Source organism: Arachis stenosperma, chromosome 10 (assembly GCF_014773155.1).
Source record: "Arachis stenosperma cultivar V10309 chromosome 10, arast.V10309.gnm1.PFL2, whole genome shotgun sequence".
In the NCBI taxonomy this organism is placed as follows: Eukaryota; Viridiplantae; Streptophyta; class Magnoliopsida; order Fabales; family Fabaceae; genus Arachis; species Arachis stenosperma.
In genome coordinates, this window is record NC_080386.1 from 23,306,932 (window position 1) to 23,330,276 (window position 23,345).

At 35.8% G+C, this 23,345-nt stretch overlaps 1 protein-coding gene across 1 annotated transcript; it reads right to left on the bottom strand.

Moving 5' to 3' along the window:
• Positions 1-19,315: 19,315 nt before the first annotated feature.
• Positions 19,316-20,354, bottom strand: LOC130956358 (LOB domain-containing protein 12-like). Its single transcript, XM_057883396.1, has 2 exons — positions 20,088-20,354; positions 19,316-19,726 (listed from the first exon to the last, which is right to left on the bottom strand). Exons 1-2 carry the CDS (start codon positions 20,244-20,246, stop codon positions 19,349-19,351), a joined length of 537 nt encoding a protein of 178 aa, XP_057739379.1. The 5' UTR covers positions 20,247-20,354; the 3' UTR covers positions 19,316-19,348.
• Between the last annotated feature and the right edge of the window lie 2,991 nt (positions 20,355-23,345).

Genomic DNA, 23,345 nt, shown 5'->3' on the forward strand with positions numbered 1-23,345 from the left:
CTTTTTCTCTGTGATTCCTCTGCTGTATGTTCTAAATCTTCAATTCTCTGTATTATTGACTTGAAAAGACATAATTTTTTGAAAATTTTTAAGAAAAGAAACACATGCAAGACACCAAACTTAGAAACTTTCATACTAGAGACACTAACAATTTGAGAATGCATATGAAAAACAACAAAAGACACAAAATAGGAGAATTTAAAGATCAGAGCAAGGAAGATCATCAAGAACAACTTGAAGATCAATGAAGAACACAATGCATGAGTTTTCGAAAAATGCATGCAATTGACACCAAACTTAAAAATTGACACTAGACTCAAACACAAAATATTTTTGATTTTATGATTTTAAAAAAAATTCGAAATTTTTCGAAAAAAATTTTATAAAGAAAATAAGAAACTCAAAAATTTTTTTTAATAAGAATTCCAGGAATCATGCAATGTTAGTCTAAAGCTTCAGTCTAAAAAGATTAGACATGGTCAGCCAAGCTTCAGCAAGACATTGCATACAACAGCCAAATTGATGGGAATCAACTGGCTCTTGTGATGATAAAAGCATCATCTGAAACTCTAGAATTCATTCTTAAAGATTTTGAAGAAGAAAATAAAAAGAAAAATACCTAATCTAAGCAACAAGATGAACCGTCAGTTGTCCAAACTCGAATAATCCTCGGCAACGGCATCAAAAACTTGGTGCACAAAATCGTGATACACAACTTCGTGCAACTGACCAGCAAGTGCATTGGGTCGTACAAGTAATACCTTACGTGAGTAAGGGTCGATCCCACGGAGATTGTCAGCTTGAAGCATGCTATGGTCATCTTGTAAATCTCAGTCAGGCGGATTCAAATGGTTATGGGGTTTTGATAATTAAAAGAACGAAATAGAATATAAAATAGGATAGAAATACTTATGCAATTCATTGGTGGGAATTTCAGATAAGTGTATGAAGATGCTTTGTTCCCTCTGAGCCTCTGCTTTCCTATTGCCTTCATCCAATCATTCATACTCCTTTCCATGGCAAGCTGTATGTAGGTGGATCACCGTTGTCAATGGCTACCATCCATCCTCTCAGTGAAAATGGTCCTCTACAGTTTCCCGCATGGCTAATCAGCTGTCAGTTCTCAATCGTGTCAGAATAATATCCATTGATCCTTTTGCACACTGTCACTGCACCCCACAGTCGCGAGCTTGAAGCTCGCCACAGTCATCCCATCCCAGATCCTACTCGGAATACCACAGACAAGGTTTAGACTTTCCGGATCTCAAGACCACTACCCATGTGATTCTAGCTTATACCACGAAGACTCTGATCGCACGGAATGGAAGCTCTATTGTCAAGAGAGGCAACCATGTGTCATGAACCAGGAGCCCAAGAGATACACACTCAAGCTTTCGTAGATAGAACAGAGGTGGTTGTCAGGCACGCGTTCATAAGGGATGATGATGATGAGTGTCACGGATCATCACATCCACCAGGTTGAAGTACGAGTGAATATCTTAGAACAAGAATAAGCTTGAATTGAATAGAAAGCAGTAGTAATTGCATTGATTCATGAGGAACAGCAGAGCTCTATACCTTAATCTATGGTGTGTAAAAACTCCACCGTTGAAAATTCATAAGAACAAGGTCTAGGCATGGCCGAATGGCCATGCCTCCCAAATAGCATGAAACAAACGAAAAAGGGTTCAAAGACCTGATCCCAAGATCAAAGATGATCAAAAGATCACAGATGATCAAAAAGATGAAAATACAATAGTAAAAGGTCCTATTTATAGAGAACTAGTAACCTAGGATTTACAAAAATAAGTAAATGATGCAAAAATCCACTTCCGGCACCCACTTGGTGTGTCCTTGGGCTGAGCATTGAAACTTTCACGTGCATAGGCATTTCTTGGAGTTAGACGCCAGTTTTGGTGCCTGTTTGGGCGTTTTACGCCAGAATTTTTATGCTGACTTGGAATGCCATTTTGAGCCATCAAATCTCGAGCAAAGTATAAACTATTAAACATTTCTGGAAAGCCCAAGATGTCTACTTTCCAAAGCAATTGAGAGCGAGCCAATTGAACTTTTGTAGCTCTAAACAATCCATTTCGAGTGCAGGGAGGTCAGAATCTAGCAAAATCTACAGTCCTTTTTCAGCCTCTGAATCAGATTTTTGCTCAGGTCCCTCAATTTCAGCCAAAAAATACCTGAAATCATAGAAAAATACACAAACTCATAGTAAAGTCCAGAAATGTGAATTTTGCATAAAAACTAATAATTATATACTAAAAACTAACTAAATCATACTAAAAACTACCTAAAAATAATGCCAAAAAGCGTATAAATTATCCACTCATCAATAGCCAAAGAAGAAGAATCTGATGACAGTTTCTCAGATGAAGAAATGGTGCTCTTTGCAAGAAAAATGAGAAGACTATTGAGATACAAAAGCAAATGCAAATGAAGCTCTTCATCCAAAGACTTCAAGAAAGATCAAGTCAAGTTCACATGCCACCACTGCAAGGAACCCGGTCACTTCAAGTCAGATTGCCCTCAACTTAAGAAAGGCAAAAAATCCAAGAAAGACAAAAAGAAGGTGATGATGGCAACATGGGAGGACTTAGAGAACGACACTAGCTCAAAGAGCTCAGATCAAGAAGCTCAGCTATGTCTGATGGCAGATCATGATGATGAAGATGAGGTAGATCTCTCTGACTTATCTATTGATGAACTACACTACATTATCAAAGACATTTCTGTGAACTCTAAGAAACTCTTGGATAAATATGCAAAATGTAAGAAAGAAAATGAGGCATTGAGGAAAGAAAATGATCTTCTTTTGAAAAAGGTTAAGGCAACCGAAACTTGTAATGAAAATTTTTTAAAAGAATAGTGCTTTGCGTGCTAAATTAGAGAAATTCAAACTATAGCATAAGGTTACTGCTTCCACTTATTTGATTTCTGAAAACAAAAAGCTGAATGAAAAAATTAAAAATCTGAATGAAAACTTAGCAAAATTTGTTCAAGGTTCTCAAAATCTGAAAAAACTGCTTGCTTGTCAAAGGTTTGGGTCTAAAAAAGCTGGACTTGGATTCAAAGAGGAAAATAAGGCTATTTTCAAACAAAATGTTCAAAAATCTGAAGCCTCCTCTTCTAAGCTTTTTAAACTAAAAAGATTCAGCAAACTTCAAAAATCAATGGGCAAGAATCATTACTACAAGTGCAATAGAAAAGGTCATGATCCCCTCAATGTTTCATCTTTCTAAGGTCTTTTGGTAATGATTGTAAACTATACAAAGTTGTTCATGATTTTAATGCTCTTGGGCAATCAAGAAGATTTCACATCAAAGGATCCAAATGGATTTGGATACCTAAGGTTAGTTGAAGAACATGCAGATTTACCTTACATCCAAGAAGAAATTGGACATGTGGTATCTTGATAGTGGATGTTCAAGGCATATGACCGGAAAGGATACTTTCTTCATTAAACTCAACAAGTATGATGGAGGATTTGTCACTTTCGAAGATAATGGTAAAGGTAAAATAATTGCCATTGGTAAGGTTGGCAAAGATTTTTCTACTTGCATTGATAGTGTCTTTTTAGTTGATGGGTTAAAGCATAATCTATTGAGTATAAGTCAATTGTGTGACCTTGGATATGCTGTAACCTTTAGAAAATCTGATTGTAGAGTCATTGACGATCGGATTTCTGCCAGAAAATAATTCATAAATATAATGGCGTTGTAAGTATAGTTTCTAAACCAACAAAGAATCCTTTCGTACAAAAGTTTTGGTTGTCACAAGTAACAAACCCAGTAAAATTTATAAACCGAAGTATTCAAACCTCGGGTCGTCTTCTCAAGGAATTGCAAGGAGATGTGTTTTATTATTGGTTATGGAAAACAGTATTTTTAGGTTTTTGAAAGGTTTGAACAAGAGAAATAAATTGCAGGAATTAATAAATCAATGGCTAAGAAAACTCTTGGCAAGGTATGAAAATTAGAAGTCCTATCCTAGTTATCCTTATCAACTGTAATGAGAATTGCTCGTTGCTCCCACTTAGTCAACCTCTAACTATGAAGGTAGGTCAAATGGATAAATCAATATGAATCCTCAAGTTCTAGTCGATTCCCAAAGAAAGACTAGAGTGAGTGTAATTCAAGTCAATTAGCAACTTCCAATTATCAATCAACAAAAGAGTTTGATAACTCAAGAGTCTCTAATTACTCAACCAAAGCCAAGGGAGAAAAATCTAAATTAAATTAAAAGCATTAATAACATAAATTAAGGAAAGCAATCATAAGTCTGAAATACCTCAAATTATATTAAATAAAGATATCAACTCTAATATGGAAAGTTCATAAACCAATTTGAAAAGATAAATAACAATTAAAGTAATGGAATAAATAAAAATAGAAAATAAATTAAAGGAACATTGAACCTGGAATGAAGAAGATGAAATCCTAAATCCTAAGAGAAATCCTAATTCCTAATCCTAATCCTAAATCCTAAGAGAGAGGAGAGAGCCTCTCTCTCTAAAAGCTACATCTAAACCTCAAATTGTGAATTATCAGCTTCTCTAAGTATGAATTGAGTCTCTGAATGTTCCTTGGCTTTATTCTTTGTTTCTGAGTCAAAAACTGGGTCAAAATGTGGCCCAAAATTGTCCCCAGCGTTTCCTGAATTTTCTACAGATCGCGCATGTCACGCGTACTCGTCGGTCACGCGTACACGCCGTTTGACGATTTTTCTCTCCACGCGTGCGCGTCAAGCACGTGCTCGCATCATTTGCACGAACTCCAATCCACGCGTATGCGTCAAGCACGCGTACGCGTCACTATGATTTTGTCCAAATCGCGCGCACGCGTCAGCCATGCGTGCGCATCGCTGTTCGCTGGTTGTCTCCTTTATTTCTTGTGCTCCTTCCCTTTTTGCAAGCTTCCTCTCCATTCTCTAAGTCATTCCTGCCCTATGAAGCCTGAAACACTTAACACACAGATAACAGCATCGAATGGTATAAAGGAGAATTAAAATACACAATAAAAAGATCTCTATGAAGCAGGTTTTCAACCATGCAACAATTTTGGGAAGGAATTGTAAATACATGCTAATCATATGAATAAGTGGGTAAAGACTTGATAAAACCACTCAATTAAACATAATATAAATCATAAAATAATGGTTTATCAACCTCGCCACACTTAAACATTAGCATGTCTTCATGCTTATCTTAAGGAAATAAAATAAATGAGTAGGGAAAAGCCAGACTCATGAAATGCAACCTATCTATGTGAATGCAACTGCATGCAAAATATTTCTACCTACTTGGTTAAAAGTAAAAAAATCTTTCAAGAACAAATATGAACTAGATTTCACTAATTTAAATCATAAAAATGAAGTACAAATAGACTTGCAAGAAGAAGATAGCTCATGAAAGCCGGGAACAAGGAATCGAGCATCGAACCTTCACTGGAAGTGTATACACTCTAATTGCTCAGGTGTTTGAGGTTTGATTCTCTCAATTCTCTACTAATCTTACTTTCTAAAGCTTGCTCTTCATCTAACAATCAACAAAGAATTAATACACAGATACACATATCAATAGGTCTTTTAAGGGTTGTAATGGGGTTAGGGTCAAGGTAGGATTGTATTTGGTTAAGTGGACTAAAATCTGAATCCTTAATTAACCTAAACTTCTCACCTAACTTAAGACAATCCATGTAATCATAATATAAAGCCTAACTACCCATTTATTATGTTTTCCACATATTCATGCATCCGAATTTGAGTACAACTCATATGCATTGCTTTCACCATTGACTTTGGGGCATTTTGTCCCCTTTTTGTTATTTGCTTTTTTTCTTTTCTTTTTCCTTTATTTTCTTGTATTATTATTTTTTTCTTTTCTTTTTTTCTTTTATTTTCTTGTATTATTTTTTTGTTTTTCCCAATGCATATGATTAAGGTATTGAATGCATAAACATGTTCTCAACATTTTTCACATTTTCACAGAAAGTCTAACATACTCAATTCCCAAACCAAACATTTTCAAACCCACTTTTTCCACACTTAATTCATGAGCACTTGCACTAGTCTAAGCTAATCAAGGATTCAAATTAAGGACATTATTGTTTTTCACTTAGAGTTAGTGATGTGGTAAAATAAAGAACAAATGGGATAAAATAGGCTAAAATTGGTTTACAAAGGATAATGAAAGGGTAAGGCCATATGGGTATGTAAGCTTAGTGAAACAAGGCATCAATCATATAAGTGCATGCATACATTAAACAATGGAAATATAGAATCAAGCAAGACAAATATCACAATTTTAGAGAGAACAACACACACCAAAAATAAAATATTGGTTGATAAGATGCAACCAATTAAATAGGCTCAAAATCTCACGAGTTTTGTGTGTTCGAGCTCTAAACCATGTTCCAAAATAATATTTCTTCAAACAAGTTCAATAAAAATTTCAATTCAAATTAGTGAAATGCTATAGAAAGTTTCTTGAAAAGAAAATGTCACTTCAACCAAGGAGTGGTAAAATATACACAAAATCAAGCAAACATGCAATCAAACATGCAAATGCAACAATGAACTAACAAAGAAAAAAATAAAAATTGGTGTTGAGAAGAAAGTGACTAACCCACGGAAGTCGGTATCGACCTCCCCACACTTAAAGATTGCACCATCTTCGGTGCATGCTAAGATGTGCAAGTGGACGGGTAGCTTCAACTGACGCTTGTAGATGGAGGCGCCTTAGCTGGAGGTCTCTTGGTTCCTTTTCTTGCTGGTGATTTGGTAGTGGCTTTCTCTTTTTCTTTCCGGGTACCTATGTCTAAAGAAGAAAGAAAAGGAAGAATATTAAATATAGAGAATCAAAGAACCGGGAGGAAGAGATTCCAAGTGATAATAAATGCCAAATAGAGGATAATAGCTTAAATACATGGTAGCTACAACATGTAGGTAAGACATCATTTAAGAGCGAAAAGGCAATTCATAATGAAATAGATGCAAGAGGTAAAAGCATACAAGGAATAGGCATGAGAAGTATAGCTCAAGCATCAAGTATCAGATGTGCCAAATTAAAGAGCATGTGTAATGATGACAATCATGAATGATAATTCCAAATACATGTGGCATCCAAGTGTTGTGAAAAAGAGGCATGAAAGTAGAAGAGTAAAACAAAATATGACTCAAAATGCCATAGGATCTTTTCACAAACACTTAGTGTGCAATGTGAAAATAGGAATGAAAATAATATAATCCAAATGTATATGAGTGCTAAAATTAAGTGCAATTATCAAATCACTCCTCAGAAAATCCACAATCTCAAGTATAGTAAGGTATGACCAAAATAGAATTCTAACACCAACATAAGAATGCATGAAAAAGAAAGAAAAAAAGAAACCAAAATAATGAAACCATAAATAAATGCAGCAAATTAAAAGGATAAAAGATTAGAGTGGGAGAAAAAAAGAAAGAAAGAAGAATGAAAGAAGTAGGAATGAAAAAGAATTAGGATTGGGGGAAAGATAATCAGGCGCTGAGATGGTTCAATCATACGACGCGTACGCGTAACGCGTACAGCACGCGTACGCGTGAATCGCATAAAGTTCAAGTGACACATACGTGTTGGGGACGTGTACACGTGGATGGCCATTGTGGAAAAGCGATGCGCACGCGTCAGGGACTCATACGCATGATGGGGCTTGTGCTCCCAGCACAGTTCCAGCCCCACACCAACACAACTTTTTGGCCAAACATCATTTACGCCAATTTTACATGCATGTGCGTCAATGGCGCGTACGCGTGGTTTGAATTTTTTGCAGGGGACGCGTACGCGTGATGTACGTGAACGCTTGGCATGGTTTGTGTGCCACGCACCACTCCTGCGCGTCTCTCGCGTAACTCTCTGTTCAAGGGCGCATAAACACATGACGCGTGCGCGTCGTAGACGCTTGCGCGTCGATCCCCTTTTTTTTAATATGCAATATGCAGAATGCAAAATGCAGATACTGATGCAGACATTATGAATGAACACTAAGAAAAATAGAATGAAATAAACTAAGAATAAAACAAAACAAAATAAAACTAAACTGAAAAAGAACGATCATACCATGGTGGGTTGTCTCCCACCTAGCATTTTTAGTTAAAGTCCTTAAGTTGGACATTTGGTGAGCTCCTTGTCATGACGGCTTGTGCTTGAACTCGTCTTGAAACTCCCACCAATGCATGGACTTCCAATAAGCTCTATCAATACCACGTAAATTCCTCAAGCTTTGATGGAGTTTTTCACAAGCTTTGAGCTCCCAAAATTGATCCTCATATATTCCTGGATCCCAAATCTTGTTTCTACACCCGTCTTCAAGTTGATCATCATTGTTCCAGCCGGGTGGCAAGCAATTTGAATTCTCACTGAAGCGGCCAAACAACATCCTAGACCCATTTAATTGAGCTCAGCACCAACACTTGTACTCCAGTGTGGATGCGGAACCTTAATGAACCTTGCCTGACAACTCCAACCACTAACCATCTTCCTCTTACTCTTAATGCCACAAAGAGCTCTAAGTTGACCATCCGTTTCCAGTAGCCCATATTCAAGGGGGAAAGTAAAGGGTAAGGATAGGAATTTTGCCCACTTGAACGTAGTGTTGGATGGTAATGGCCTTGGGAGAGGTGTTTCTAATGAATTTGCAAGCTCTACTCCCTTGTGCTCTTCTCTGACAACTACCACCTCTTTGCAAGCTTCTTCAATATCAACCTCTTCCTCTTGGTAGCTATCTTCCAATTCAATCTCTTCTTCATTGCTCACCAAGGGCATGGAAGGTTGTGCCTCTTCTTCTTGAATCTCCATTTCTTGATCAACCTCTTCCAAGTCTTCAACTATGATATGCCTTGGAGGTTGTACACCTTCCTCAACATCAACATCAAACACCTTGGAAGGAGGCTCTATGACTTGACCTTCCCATGGAGGTTCAGCATCTCCTAAGTCTGCAACCACTTTTTCCTTTTCAATAATTGCTGCTTTGTCCAGTTGTTTAAGTATAAAATCATACTCCTCCTTGATGATTTCTTTTCTATGACAACTCCCTTCAACTACTCCTTCATCTGCAAAGGTCTCTTCTACCTTCACCTTTAGTGCATCCTCTAGCTCCTTATGAAGTATAGATTTGCGAAGATGATCCCTTCTCTCTTGTTCCATGTCAATAGCATCATTGGGATCATGTTGCTCTTGGATTGATGGATGTGGGTGCTCTTCCATGGATGGTGGTGATGGGATGGAGAGATCATTCTGTGGTTGAAAAGAAAGTGCATTAGAGCTTGAGGGTTGATTGTTGAAGGTATTCGGTGGTCCAATTTGGGCGACGAGAGCTTGTATAGCAGAGTTTAGATCGGTAAGTGCTTTTTCCATGGAGGTTTGGGGTGGATAGGAGGGTTCATTTGTTGGGAGAAAGGGTTCACGGTAGGAAGGTGGTTCATCTTGATAATGATAAGGAGATGGTGTATATTGAGGTGGTGGTTCATGAGAGTAATTGTGTTGGAATGCGGGTGGTTCTATGTATGGTTCATTTGGCTCTTAAGGTGGTTGGTATGGTGGATACGGGTTAGGGTCATATAGAGGTGAATGGTGGAAAGGGGCTTGTGAGTATGGTGGTCCAAAGTCATGTTGAGGAGGGGGTTCATAGGCATATGATGGTGGTTGTTGATAATCAAAAGAGTGCTCACCATAGCCATTGCCTTGATATGCATCACAGAATGGTCGTTGATAGTCCACTGGAGGTGGTTGTTGCCATGAAGGTTGATCAAATCCTTGTGGCTCCTTCCATCTTTGATTGTCCCAACCTTGATGCATGTTCTCATTGTAATCTCCTCTTCCTGCAACATAGTTGTAACCATACTCATAGCCAAAGGGGTGAGAGTTCATAGTAGTAGGAGAAAATAAAAACAAAAACTAATAAAAAGAAAATATTTACAATAACCAATAATAAGGCACACGTTCTATTCCCCGGTAACGGCGCCATTTTTGACGATCGAATTTCTGCCAGTAAAGAAATTCACAAATATAATCGTGTTGTAAGTATAGTTTCTAAACCAACAGAGAATCCTTTCGTACAAAAGTTTTGGTTGTCACAAGTAATAAACCCAGTAAAATTTATAAACCGAAGTATTCAAACCTCGGGTCGTCTGTAACAGCCCAGACCACCCGCTAGCACGATATTGTCCGCTTTGGCACACAAGGTCTCACGGTTTTGCCTTTGACGATAGGGATGCTAGCCGAAGCCCCCCACACTCACTCGTCAAAACGCGTCATGCTAGGGAGAGGTATCCACACCCTTATAAGGCATGCTTCGTTCCCCTCCCCAACCGATATGGGCCTTACATCGTCTTCTCAAGGAATTACAGGGAGGTGTGTTTTATTATTGGTTATGGAAAACAGTATTTTTGGGTTTTTAAAAGGTTTGAACAAGAGAAATAAATTGTAGGAATTAATATATCAATGGCTAAGAAAACTCTTGGCAAGGTATGAAAATTAGAAGTCATATCCTAGTTATCCTTATCAATTATAATGAGAATTGCTTGTTGCTCCCACTTAGTCAACCTCTAACTATAAAGGTAGGTCACGTGGATAAATCAATATGAATCCTCAAGTCCTAGTTCCCAAAGAAAGACTAGAGTTAGTGGAATTCAAGTCAATTAGCAACTTCCAATTATCAATCAATAAAAGAGTTTGATAACTCAAGAGTCTCTAATTACTCAACCAAAGCCAAGGGAGAAAAATCTAAATTAAATTAAAAGCATTAATAACATAAATTAAGGAAAGCAATCATAAGTCTGAAATACCTCAAATTATATTAAATAAAGATATCAATTCTAACATGGAAAGTTCATAAACCAATTTGAAAAGATAAATAACAATTAAAGTAATGCAATAAATAAAAGTAGAAAATAAATTAAAGGAACATTGAACCTGGAATGAAGAAGATGAAATCCTAAATTCTAAGAGAAATCCTAATTCCTAATCCTAATCCTAAAATCCTAAGAGAGAGGAGAGAGCCTCTCTCTCTAAAAACTACATCTAAACCTCAAATTGTGAATTATCAGCTTCTCTAAGTATGAATTGAGTCTCTGCATGTGCTCTGGCTTTATTCTATGTTTCTGGGCCAAAAACTGGATCAAAATGCGGCCCAAAATCGTCTCCAGCATTTCCTGAATTTTCTGCAGATCGCCCATGTCACGCGTACGCGTCAGTCACACGTACGTGTCGTTTGACGATTTTCCTCTCCATGCATGCGCGTCAGGCACGCGCTTGCATCGTTTGCGTGAACTCCAATCCATGCGTACGCGTCAGCCATGCCTGCGCGTCGCTGTTCGCTGGTTGTCTCCTTTATTTCTTGTGCTCTTTCTCTTTTTGCAAGCTTCCTCTCTATTCTCTAAGTCATTGCTGCCCTATGAAGCCTGAAACAGAAACACTTAACACACGGATCACGGCATCGAATGGTATAAAGAAGAATTAAAATACATAATAAAAAGATCTCTAGGAAGCAGGTTTTCAACCATGGAACAATTTTGGGAAGGAATTGTAAATACATGCTAATCATATGAATAAGTGGGTAAAGACTTGATAAAACCACTCAATTAAACATAAAATAAATCATAAAATAATGGTTTATCAGTCATTAATGAGAAAACAGGGGCTATTTTATTTGTTGCTAAAAGAAGTGACAATGTTTATGGTCTTACACTAGATGATCATAAAATTCAAAGTGTAATTGGTTTCTCTTCAATGGAATATGAAAAATGGATGTGGCATTAGAGATTAGGACATGCTAGCATGTTCCAAATCTCTAAGCTTTTAAAGAGAGGCTTAGTAAGAGGTCTTCCTAATATAAAATTTGATAAGGACATCATTTGTGATGCTTGTCAAATGGGTAAACAAATTACAACCTGTTTCAAACCCAAGGAAGACGTCTCAACTAAGAAACCATTGGATTTGTTGCATCTTGATTTGTTTAGACCAACTAGGACTCAAAGTCTTGGAGAAAAAACCTATGGCATGGTAATTGTGGATGACTATACTAGGTTTCGTTGGGTGTTCTTTCTAGTTCATAAACATGAAGCATTTTCTGTTTTTGAAAAATTCAGCAAAAGATTCAAAATAAAAAAGATTTAAAAATTATTTCAATTAGAAGTGACCATGGCAAAGAATTTGAAAATCAATACTTTGAATCTTTTTATGATGAACTAGGCATATCACATAACTTCTCTTGTCCTAGAACACCTCAACAAAATGGTGTTGTAGAAAGAAGAAATAGAAGTTTACAAGAAATGGCTAGAGCTATGTTATGTGAATATGAAATTCCCAAGTTCTTATGGGTTGAAGCTGTGAATACAGCTTGCTATGTTTTAAATAGAACCATCATTAGGAAGCTTTTGAAGAAAACCCCCTATGAACTTTAGAAAGGGCATCCTTCTAATCTTAGTTACTTTCATGGGTTTAGCTGCAAGTGTTTCATATTGAATATTAAAGAAAATTTAGGAAAATTTGATCCTAAAACACATGAAGGCATTTTTCTAGGTTATTCCATTCATAGCAAGGCATATAGAGTTTATAACAAGAACTCCAAAACTATTGAGGAGAGCATTCATGACACATTTTGTGAGTCTAACAATGTTCCTAGTGTTTTTATTGATGATAGTCCAGGTTTTGAAGCTGAATTACCCAAGAATACTGAACCAGTTCCTCAAAATCCAAGTTCTCATGAAGTTGCACCTGTTAGTAGCGAAAATTCTAATTCTGCAGAAGACAATTTGGAATTATCTCCTGTCGCAGCTGAAAATACTGATGCAGAGGCCATTGTTGATCAAGAGGAACCTGAATCCTCAACTCAAACCAGAAGGCCCAGGGAATGGAAGTTTCTGAAAAACTATCCAGAGAAATTCATAATTGGTGATCCCTCCAAAGGAATATCAACTAGATCATCTTTGAAAAGAGCTGAATCCAACAATTTAGCTCTTATATCAAAGATTGAACCTCAAAACATCCAAGAAGCACTTACTGATCCATCTTGGGTGTAAGCTATGGAGGAAGAATTACAGCAGTTTGAGAAAAATCAGGTCTGGACATTAGGGCCTCACTCAAATGGAAAGAAAGTCACTGGTACTAAATGGATTTTCAAAAACAAATTGGGTGAAGATGGAACCATTGTCCGAAACAAAGCTAGATTGGTTGCTCAAGGCTATGATCAAGAGGAAGAGATTGATTTTGATGAATCCTTTGCACCTGTAGCTCGAATGGAAGCCATCAGATTGCTCATTGCTTATACAGCTCACTGTGGCTTCAAGCTATTCTAAATGGACATAAAGTGTGCTTTCCTCAATGACATAATAGATAGAGAGGTTTATGTGACTCAACCACCTGGGTTTGAAAATAAATTTTTTTCTAACCATGTTTTCAAACTAGCTAAAGCCTTATATGGTTTAAGACAAGCTCCTAGAACTTGGTACGAGAGGCTTAGCTCATTTTTTTTAAAAAAAAATTCAAAGAGGAGCCACTGAGACCACTTTATTTATTAAGAATTATAATGATCATTTTATTCTTATGCAAGTTTATGTTAATGATATTATCTTTGGTTCGGCTAATGAGGATTTGTGTGTAGATTTTGCTAAGCTTATGACTAATGAATTTGATATGAGCATGATGGGAGAGCTCAACTTCTTTCTAGGCTTGAAAATAAAACAAACTACAGAAGGCATATTCATTCATCAAGAAAAATATGCAAAGGAACTTGTTAAGAAATTTGGGCTGGACTGTGCCAAGCCAATGGGAACCCCCATGCATTCTAATATCAAGCTTGATAAAGATGAACATGCTAGAGATGTTGATGAGACACACTATAGAGGGATGATTGGATCTTTGATGTATCTAACTTCCTCAAGGCCTGATATCATCCAAAGTGTAGGAGTGTGCTCAAGGTTTCAATCAAAGCCTAAGGAATCACATCTCTCAGCTGTCAAGAGGATCATCCGATACGTGCTTGGTACCACTGATTATGGTTTATGGTTTCTGAAGACTGATTCCTTTCAGTTAGTGGGTTTTTGTGATGCAGATTTTGCTGGGGACAGAATTGATAGAAGAAGCACTAGTGGCATGTGTTTCTTTCTTGGGAAATCACTCATTGTTTGGTCAAGCAAGAAGCAAGCTACAGTGGCACTTTTCACAGCAGAAGCTGAGTATATAGCAGCCTCCTCTTGTTGATCTCAATTATTATGGCTGAAAACTCAATTAGCTAACTATATGCTGAATGTCTCTAATATTCTATTATTTTGTAACAACATGAGTGCTATAAATATTTCCAAAAACCCTGTTTTACACTCAAGAATAAAGCACATTGAAGTTCGATTTCATTCTATAAGAGAACATGTGCAAAATGGAAATTTAGATATTCAATTTGTTAACTCTGAAGGTCAGCTAGCTGATATTTTCACCAAACCCTTGATAGAGGAGAGGTTCTGCAAGTTACGGACTGAACTGGGGATACTTTCTTCATCTTTGTTTTCTTAATGACTCTGATGTTGAGATCTTTTGTGTTTTATCTCATAAATCGCGTTGAGATTTTTTTGGCAGATGATGAGTAAACTTCATTAATTCACTATGGAGCCTACTGGATTCTTACCTAACCACAATGAATGATGGACCTTACGTGCTGGAGTAGTTGACGAATTATGGGCTCTCTTTACTGAAACCATTTGGCCCATTTTATTCTTGCTTACTCAATATTTTGACAACTGTATTTCACTTTAATTGGGCCCTTCAAAATTTTTTGTTGTATCAATTCTTCTAATGGGCTTTCAAAATTTTGTTTGCTTTTCAATTTTCATTAGGCATCATTTAATTTTTTTTTTTTGGATTTTTCTCTCTCCTTCTTTCAACGTACGAAGGTTACAGTTGTAACTTTCAATGATTTTCAAAATGTTTTAAAGCTTTCATTTTTTTACCTGTTTTCAAGATGCAACCTTTGCACTCCTCTACGCCTATATTAACTTCCTACTACATGCATCCTTTCACACAACTCTTCTCCACTTCTTCATCTTTTGCAAACTAGTGCTCTATAAATACGGCACAAAAGAAAAGAGTTGTCTGCAGAGGCTCTCACAGTGGCACCCATCGTTCTGATCACACACACTCTTCTCCATCACAGTCTCTGACTCATTCTTCCCCTCCATCACCACCCAACCCTACTCCTGACAAGGCTCGCACTAAGACCACTGCTCGCCGCCCTGGTGTCGCTCCACGCCCTACTCCTCCTCCACCAAATACCTCTTAGCCAATTTCATCCAAACCCAGTTCTTCAAGAGGTAAGAGACCTCTTCATGAAGAAGACAAAAGAATTTTCCCCTCTCAAACTCGCCATACCCGCGGTACAGTAATTAACTTCCCTCTTCGTTCTGTTTCTGAACCTAAGCTGTCAAATCCCATTGCTTACAAGTCTTTCTATGCTGAGTTTCTCTATGAGTCTTTTGATTGTCATCGTTTTCAATCTCTCATGAACTACCTATTTTTCTGCAAACACATCTATAAGCGTACTCTCTGTCCTTCTAAGCTTGTCAATCTAGACAAACTCCGTAGGAAAGGTCTGAACTTTACACCCCTATTTGCATGTCAAGGATGGATTCCCATTCTATCCATTAAAGAGAAAATTTACCCTGATCTGGTGAAGTAGTTCTATAGCAATCTGTCTTACAAAGAAGGGAGAATCGCTTCTTCTGTCAAAGGTAAGGTGATCATCCTCGACAAATACCATCTAAGAAAAGCCTTAGATTATCAGGACAGGGGGTTGATGTCTATACGTCGGGTAAGTGGGACGATACTCTGAATGTGTCTTATTTTGAAGCTCTGAGTACTGTGTGCGTCAATATTCCTCTCTTAGAAGGTACCACTCCTACTCATAAATCTCTTGGTCCAATTCGTACCCAGTTGCATAGGATTGTAAACCATATCATTTTTCCTCAGCATAGCTCTTTTCAACGTGTTTCGATTTGTGACACACTGGTTCTGTTTGCTCTTCTTTCAAAAATTCCAATTTCCTTTCTTATTTGCTTGTAAGACATATGCATGCTTGTGTCAGTACCAAAACGCTTTACCTTATGCCATGCTTCTTACAAAAATTTTTTAGTATTACAATGTTAATTTTGGGGCTGAAATTTCAAAAGATTGTAACTCATATATAAAAGGGGGTGGTGCAGTAAAGAAAATAGCACTCAGACGTCGCCAGACTGATGACAGCACTGACGTTCCCTCTGTTGATGAGGATCCTCTGATTTCCCCTTCTACCTCCACCACAATCAAGGTCATGACACGCATTCTTAAGAATGTACTTAAGGAGTTCATCAATCTGACTGACCTTCTTCTCACTCATGGTGCTGAGCGCAAAAGGAACCAGGTTATGGAGGAAAATGCTCTCAAGAAGACCAAGGGGAGAATTCGGATTCTGAGTAACTTTGTGGAGGATGTAGAGGTTGGACTCACGTCTACAGACAATGAGGGGGATGACAATGGAACCTCTGATGAATCCAACTCTGATGCCTAGGCCTTTTATCTCATCTGTGATTATGACTCAGTTTCTTTTTGAACTTGTTTATTTTTTGGATGACTGTAAAGACTTTAATTACTGTGCTACTTACACTGTCTACATTAGCCACTAACAAATTTTGTACAGGTGTTTCTTTCCCTCTTTGATGACAAAAGGGGGAGAAAAGAAAATAAATGTTAGGATAGGCGTAGACATAACTGCTTAAGAATGATGACTCTGTGACTTTTGTGACACTTGTTTCTAGTGATGTTTTTAAGTTAATTACTGGTAGTCATTATTTCCATGTCATAGTGCATTGGTATTTTGGCTGTGTTGTATAATGTCTATTCCCAGAGGAAGTCACAATTAAGGGGGAGATAAAGATAACATTAAGGGGGAGCACCACATAGTTCAGATGGTCATTAAAGGAAAGTGCTCTAAACCCATTTAAATTTGTGATAAACTTTAATTCCCTTCTTTTTATCATGTTTGTCCTCAAGAGGGAGATTGTTAAGCTTAGTTTGATTTTGGGCTAACTTATGATGACAAACATTATTTGGGTCAAAAGTCCAATTGTGGTTTAATATGTGTTTTGAGTTATGCAAGCCCATTATTCAGTTTTACAGCCCAAGACTAGCATATGCTTCAGCCATGTAAAGAGCTAATGCTCCTCATAGCACCGATCAACATTTAAATGACTATATATTTGCTAAAAGAGAAATGAGGATAGCTGGACAGAGCAAGGACATGTGTGACACTAATAAAGCAAGAAGGACAAGGTCACCCCAATAACCCAAGGACATCAGCAGAGCAATACTTGGATCATGATTGAGCAAAAACACAAACTTGCATAGAGCAGTAGTAGCAGAAAAATGGAGCAAAATGAAAAAGGAGTGCATGCCTTGGAAGAAAGCCAAGCAAAGGACAACAGTGGTGGTGGACGGGCTCCTCAACCAACAGAGTTAGTGGAGCATGATGCAGAAAGGATTGCATGCCAGCAGTAACAGCTCCAACGAGCAGCTTGTACAAGGAAATGGAAGAGGCAAAAATGAAGGCAAGCTGAAGATATATAAGAAGCCTTATTCCATCATTTCAAAGCAAGAAGAAGAGAGCACACATTCAGAGCACCATCTCAAACATTGAGCTGGAATCTTTTTCTTCTACTCAAGATTAACTTCTGAACTTTTTGTTATGGCTGTCTTGTGTCATTTTCTGTTTTGAAAAGGCTAATATTGAGAGGTTGAAAAGTCAAGAGAGAAAAGGCATGAGTGATGCAGAATAGCTACTAATTTTTGATGTTATTGAGTTGTTGAACTAGAATTAGTTCTCCTTGCCAAGTTGGGTTAGCACTTGGTGAGTTTGAATTTGTTTAGATTCCCCTTCCTAGTTGGGACAGCACTATGGGAAGCTAAGCTTTGGTGAAGAAAGATTAGGGGTAGATACTAGTTGAATTAGGGAGTAATTCAATAGTATTGGTATATGTAATCTGTGAATTTTAGTAAAAAGTCCACCATAGTTTGTGGTGGAGACTGGACGTAGGATTCATTATACAAAGAATCCGAACCAGGATACATGCTGGCCTTCATCTCCTCTTCCTTACTCTTTACTTGTTCTGCACACGAGACAAAACAAAATAATCTGTTGCAATTTAAGCTTCTGCTGAAAAAGAATTTTGAAATTCTAATTTTAAGCCAACTTAATTTAACCCCTTTCTCAAGTTCAAGTAGAATCATCAAAATTAATTTTAAAAAATTAATTTTAATTATAATAAAAAATAACATATAATATATTTTAATTATAAAATTAATAATATATATCAGATAAGGGTTAGTTACTATACATTTGTGAAGTTCTTTCAAGATTACAAGAAGGTAATTTAGTTTTGTATTTAATAACTATCAGAATGTTTGCCGTTTAAAATAATTAAAAAAAAAAACACCGACGACCTCGTTTGGATGCATTAATGTTAAAGCATCTTAATGATAGTTTAGTGGGTTAATTAGTTCTACAGAATACCCCAAATTATTTCATCACATGCTAGAGTTGACTCTGGAATTTGCATCCACTGTCCACACTTTTTATATTAACAAGTGTACAGAACTTACATTAGAAATTCTTAAATAACATTATCGTAACAAAGAAGAAATTAAAGTTCATGTTATTATCTATACTATATATCTACATCAACACATACAAACACGCATATGTATGTATATTATATACATAAACTTTTGGAGCATTACTGTTCTAACTTTCCCTGCTTTTTGTTATATTTTATTATAATATATATAAGGTTAATTACACTTGATTTATTTGAAAGTAAGCATATTACACACTATGGTCATTTATTTAACTAAAAGAGTATATGAATTATCCCTATAAGAATTAAGTCATCTAGGAGTCTAATATTATACCTATTTTTATAAAATATGACATTGACTTTTATTTGAAAAAATTACTATAGACATGACAAATAAAAAAAAGTTGTGTAAAATAATAGTATACAATCTCAAAGAAATTAAATATAATTCTCTTTTATACTTTTGTTTTTAATTTTAAAATGTTGTATAAAGATATACTGAGTTATATATATATATATATATATATATATATATATATATATAAAATTCAAATTACTAATGATATTTTTGGATCAAAACCGGATACACTATAACTCTGTTAATTTTTTCTTAGTCCACATTCAAGAATTTCTGTATGACAAGTTATAATAGATGAAAAGGACCAAAAAGCAATTAGCAATTAAGTTAGGAAATTTCATTACTGAATTAAGAAACCATGTCATGTCCAAACAAAGTCTCTCTAGAGAGAGAATCATGGATTACATTGCTAGAAGAAGCTGCAAAGTTAAGGTACTGATGATGGTGATGGTGATGGTGAGTGAGTTCATTATTATTATTGTTCTGTTCTTGAAACTCCATTATTTGTTGTGGATTGGGTATTGCTGCGGCTACAGAGGGTTCATGCTGCATCTGGATGCAGAGTATCTCTGCCTGCGCAACAGCAAGCTGCATTTGAAGCTCTGAGACTTGGTTCTGAAGGTATGATATGGCTCCCACGCATCCATACACCGGGTCACGAACCCTTGCGTTCGCTTCGTATACCAAGCTACTCACTGCATCTGCTCTTTGATGAATCGGAAGCTCCTAAAAATGACCAAACATTATAGTTATTTACTCTGTCATGTTATGAAATTATATTTTCGAAAGATTAAATTTATAAGAAGTTAAGAACAGATACATAAATACTTATATTTAATCTTTTTAAATTATGTCATTAAACTAGGTCTTCTAAAAATTTAAATTAATAAAAAAATCACAAAAATAGTTTTATCTCTAACAAACTTCATTCATATTAAAAAATTATATATTTATATACTAAAATCAGCTTATTATATAGTGACATATAAACACATGATATTTTTCACACTTTTAATATATATTTTATGTTTTAATATGATTCGTCTGTTTGTGTACTGGTAATATAAGTGTAGATAGAGATCATTACCTGTAACATTTTGCTAACGTTGCTAGCACCAAAGACCTTGTGAACAATGGCGAACTTTTGAGGGTCATCGGAAGGGAAATAAGGTGCGAAGATGCAATCCTTGGCACACCTCCGTCTAAGAAGCTTGCATGAAGCACATGGCGAGTTTCCACTTCCCATTTCTATTTTCTTATGATCAGAAAATACTAACTGAAAAAAGACAAAAAGGTAGTGATGATTAGAAGGGACTAGTTACTAAAAGCAACATACGGAGCATGATTGACAAAATGAGAGTTAGGTGTGTGTGTATTTATAATGAGGCGGTTTAGCCGCTACCCCAGTAATATCCATGTCAACAAGGCTCATTTGGGTACTCAAGATTTAGTTTATTTTCTTATTAATCAATTTTTCTATTTGTTAAATTAATCGCGTGTCTTAATTATTTAGTTTATCTTTTTTTTTTTTTGTACTTGCAGATATTTCACTCACATAAGATAATAATTAAGGCGCATAGGGGTACCAATGGGAGGGGCACTTGTGCAATTTGGGGGCACGTTTTCAGTGGTGATTGGTTGTTTTACTTGTTAATCTTTCTTATAAATTCCGCATCACGTATACTATCAAAACTAGGTAATTAATCCATTATTATTATTATTATTATTGCACAAATTCAAGAGGGTTAAGAAAGGGTTGAAGTGAAGTGTCTACATTGTTCTCGGACTCTTGAAAAATAATAGAAACCTATTCTGCTGATAGGGGCTTAGCCTTGAATTTTCATTAGTCATTACCGTGTGAGTCCAGCTATCACTAGTACCATAAAATCAGATAATTGATTTATAAACTTTTTCAAAAATAAAATAAAAACACGTGAGATTTTTTATTTTTAACGGTGAAAGATATTGTCAAATATTTAAAAATATATTTGTATGTGTAGAAATGCATTATGATACTCTGTAGGTTTTGTTTATAGAAATAGGATTATTTATATATTTTTTTATTTCATTTTAAATTTTTAAAATAAATAATTTTATGATATTTTTTATATATTGGTAGTAGAAGTTTTTTATTAGTTATATATATAATCAAATTTTATAAATAATATATTCAAATTAAATTTACATTTATAATCAAAATATAAATAAAAATATAGCAAGAGATATTATGTGTTATAAAATGTTTGATACAAGGATAAGTACTGTTTAGTCTCTAAGTTTAGAGTCAAAATCAAAATTATCCCTGACCTAGTTTTCGATTTAAAATCATCCCCAACATTTTATTTAATATTAAAATCGTTCTTTCTAATTTTTTTGGACAGAAATGCCCTTTCGTTTGTTACTGGTAGTTATGATAATAAAAAAAAATTATGAATAAATAATGAACTAACAAAAGGTAAAGTTATGTGGCCTTCACCGTCGTAGACTCCACCATCGTGAATCCCTTTGGGAGAGAATTCCATGACTTCCTAAATCTCAACTTCTTTTTGAAGTCAATATTCTTCGCACAACAGACTGCTACTTTGCTCCCATGGTGAAAGGCCTGTTTTGCGAATTTCAGGGATAAAGGAGAACCCTGATCATAGATTCTGGAGCTGTGTCTATTTTAAGATTTGTTTTCTTTTTAATTGAGCTATTTGTGTGGTGGATTGAAGAGTAATAATGGTGGGTTTGTGTAGGTTCAACAAGGATGCAATTTCTTTCGTTGGACAGACCCAAAGACAGAAGTAGAACACTCAAAAATTATAAGAACGAGGAGAAAGGTTTTGTCTCTAAAATTAAGAACGAAAGTTGCAGAATGAAAGCTGAAGGTAGTTGCTGTGTTAGGTGTTTATTGGGTGGGTTAGTTTTGTTTATTTGCTGTTGCAGAATTTCTCTAAAATAAGGCAACCATGTGTAATTCCATTGAATATTATCTACACAGTGTGTTGGAGTCTAGATGAAGTATGTTGTATGTTTTGGTTTAGAGTTTATTGCTGGTTTTGTTATTTTCAATGTGTGCTTAGAATTAGATGGATAAATGAGATTAGGATTTATTATTTATATAGGTCCCTTATTTCAGTTAAGTTAAATTCTATTTCAGATATGTATAAATCATAATTAGGTAACAATGGTTGGTTTTTGAAATGAGATCAAAATTTTAGTTTAGCAATTAGATGGTTCCATTAATTTGTTTTGCATAATTTTTCTATTATAAATCTGCTATTGGTATTAATAAATGAATAATTCCATAACAAAATCATAAACAACAAACTAAGTAACATTAACATAGTAGATATCGAATAACATAGATAATAAACATAGTTTTTCACAACAAATTAAATTCTAATAAAGTAAATGGTCCAAGCTAATAATGTAGAACAACATTGAGTAACTCATAACCAAAATATCACCAACATGCAATTAGTCCAGAATAAAATCAAGCTAACAGCACTTGCATGACATTACTAAAATTTAATATTAACTTATCCTAAAATAGGACCATATACATTTTATCTAAATATCAAAATATGTTTTAATTGTCCAAATTTTCACGTAATTCCTATTTTTTGGAGGTAATTTTGTCATCAACCTTAATTTTTGTGGAGAAATATGAGGTACTCTAGAATTTCTCATAGAGAATTCTTCAATTGGTTGGCTTGATATTTGTCTCACTACATTTTATGTTGGTTTGGTGGCTGTATTGATGATGTGGTAGGGATTGGCTGAAATATTGGAAGGGATGTGGTGTTTGACTATGATGATGAACGAGCTGAATTTTTGGACTGAGAGAATGAAGAAGGTGCTGGACTTCTTGGGTTGTTGTGTTTTTTAGACTGTGGTACTTCTTGGGCTAAAGAGTTGGGCTTAATTGTTCTCTTGGGCCTGCCTCTAGACTTTTTGGACTATGATGTAGAGTTAGAATGGGATGAAGAGTTAGGCTGTGTTGTTGAAGAAATTTTTTTCTTGACACCTATTTTAGTAGTGGACTGTGAAGATGCAGTCTTTCTTCTTTCCTTGGCAGTTTGAGGATGCAAGTTGGTGCTTGTTGTCTTATTCTTTTCCTTGTTAAACTTTTTTGATGGTTAGGCCTAATAGACATATGCAAATTAAATAGATGACACTATTAGACTTAGGTCAAACATCAGACAAGCTATGAAAAATTAAAAAATTAGCATACCTCTTCAATAGGTTAGAGCATCTCCCTTTCTTATGTCTAACTGAACCATATATTGAGCATCTTTGGATTTGCCCCCTCTTTGACAAGTGAGTGTGGCTGCTCCATTCTTTCTCTCCAACAGTTATT

What these genes read in the sequence shown, in the direction of transcription:
- LOC130956358 (XM_057883396.1), bottom strand. Translation starts at nt 20,246, where the DNA reads ATGGGAAGTGGAAACTCGCCATGTGCTTCATGCAAGCTTCTTAGACGG. An exon ending in ACGTTAGCAAAATGTTACAG is followed by an intron (nt 19,727 to 20,087) that starts GTAATGATCTCT and finishes GGTCATTTTTAG; the next exon opens with GAGCTTCCGATTCATCAAAG.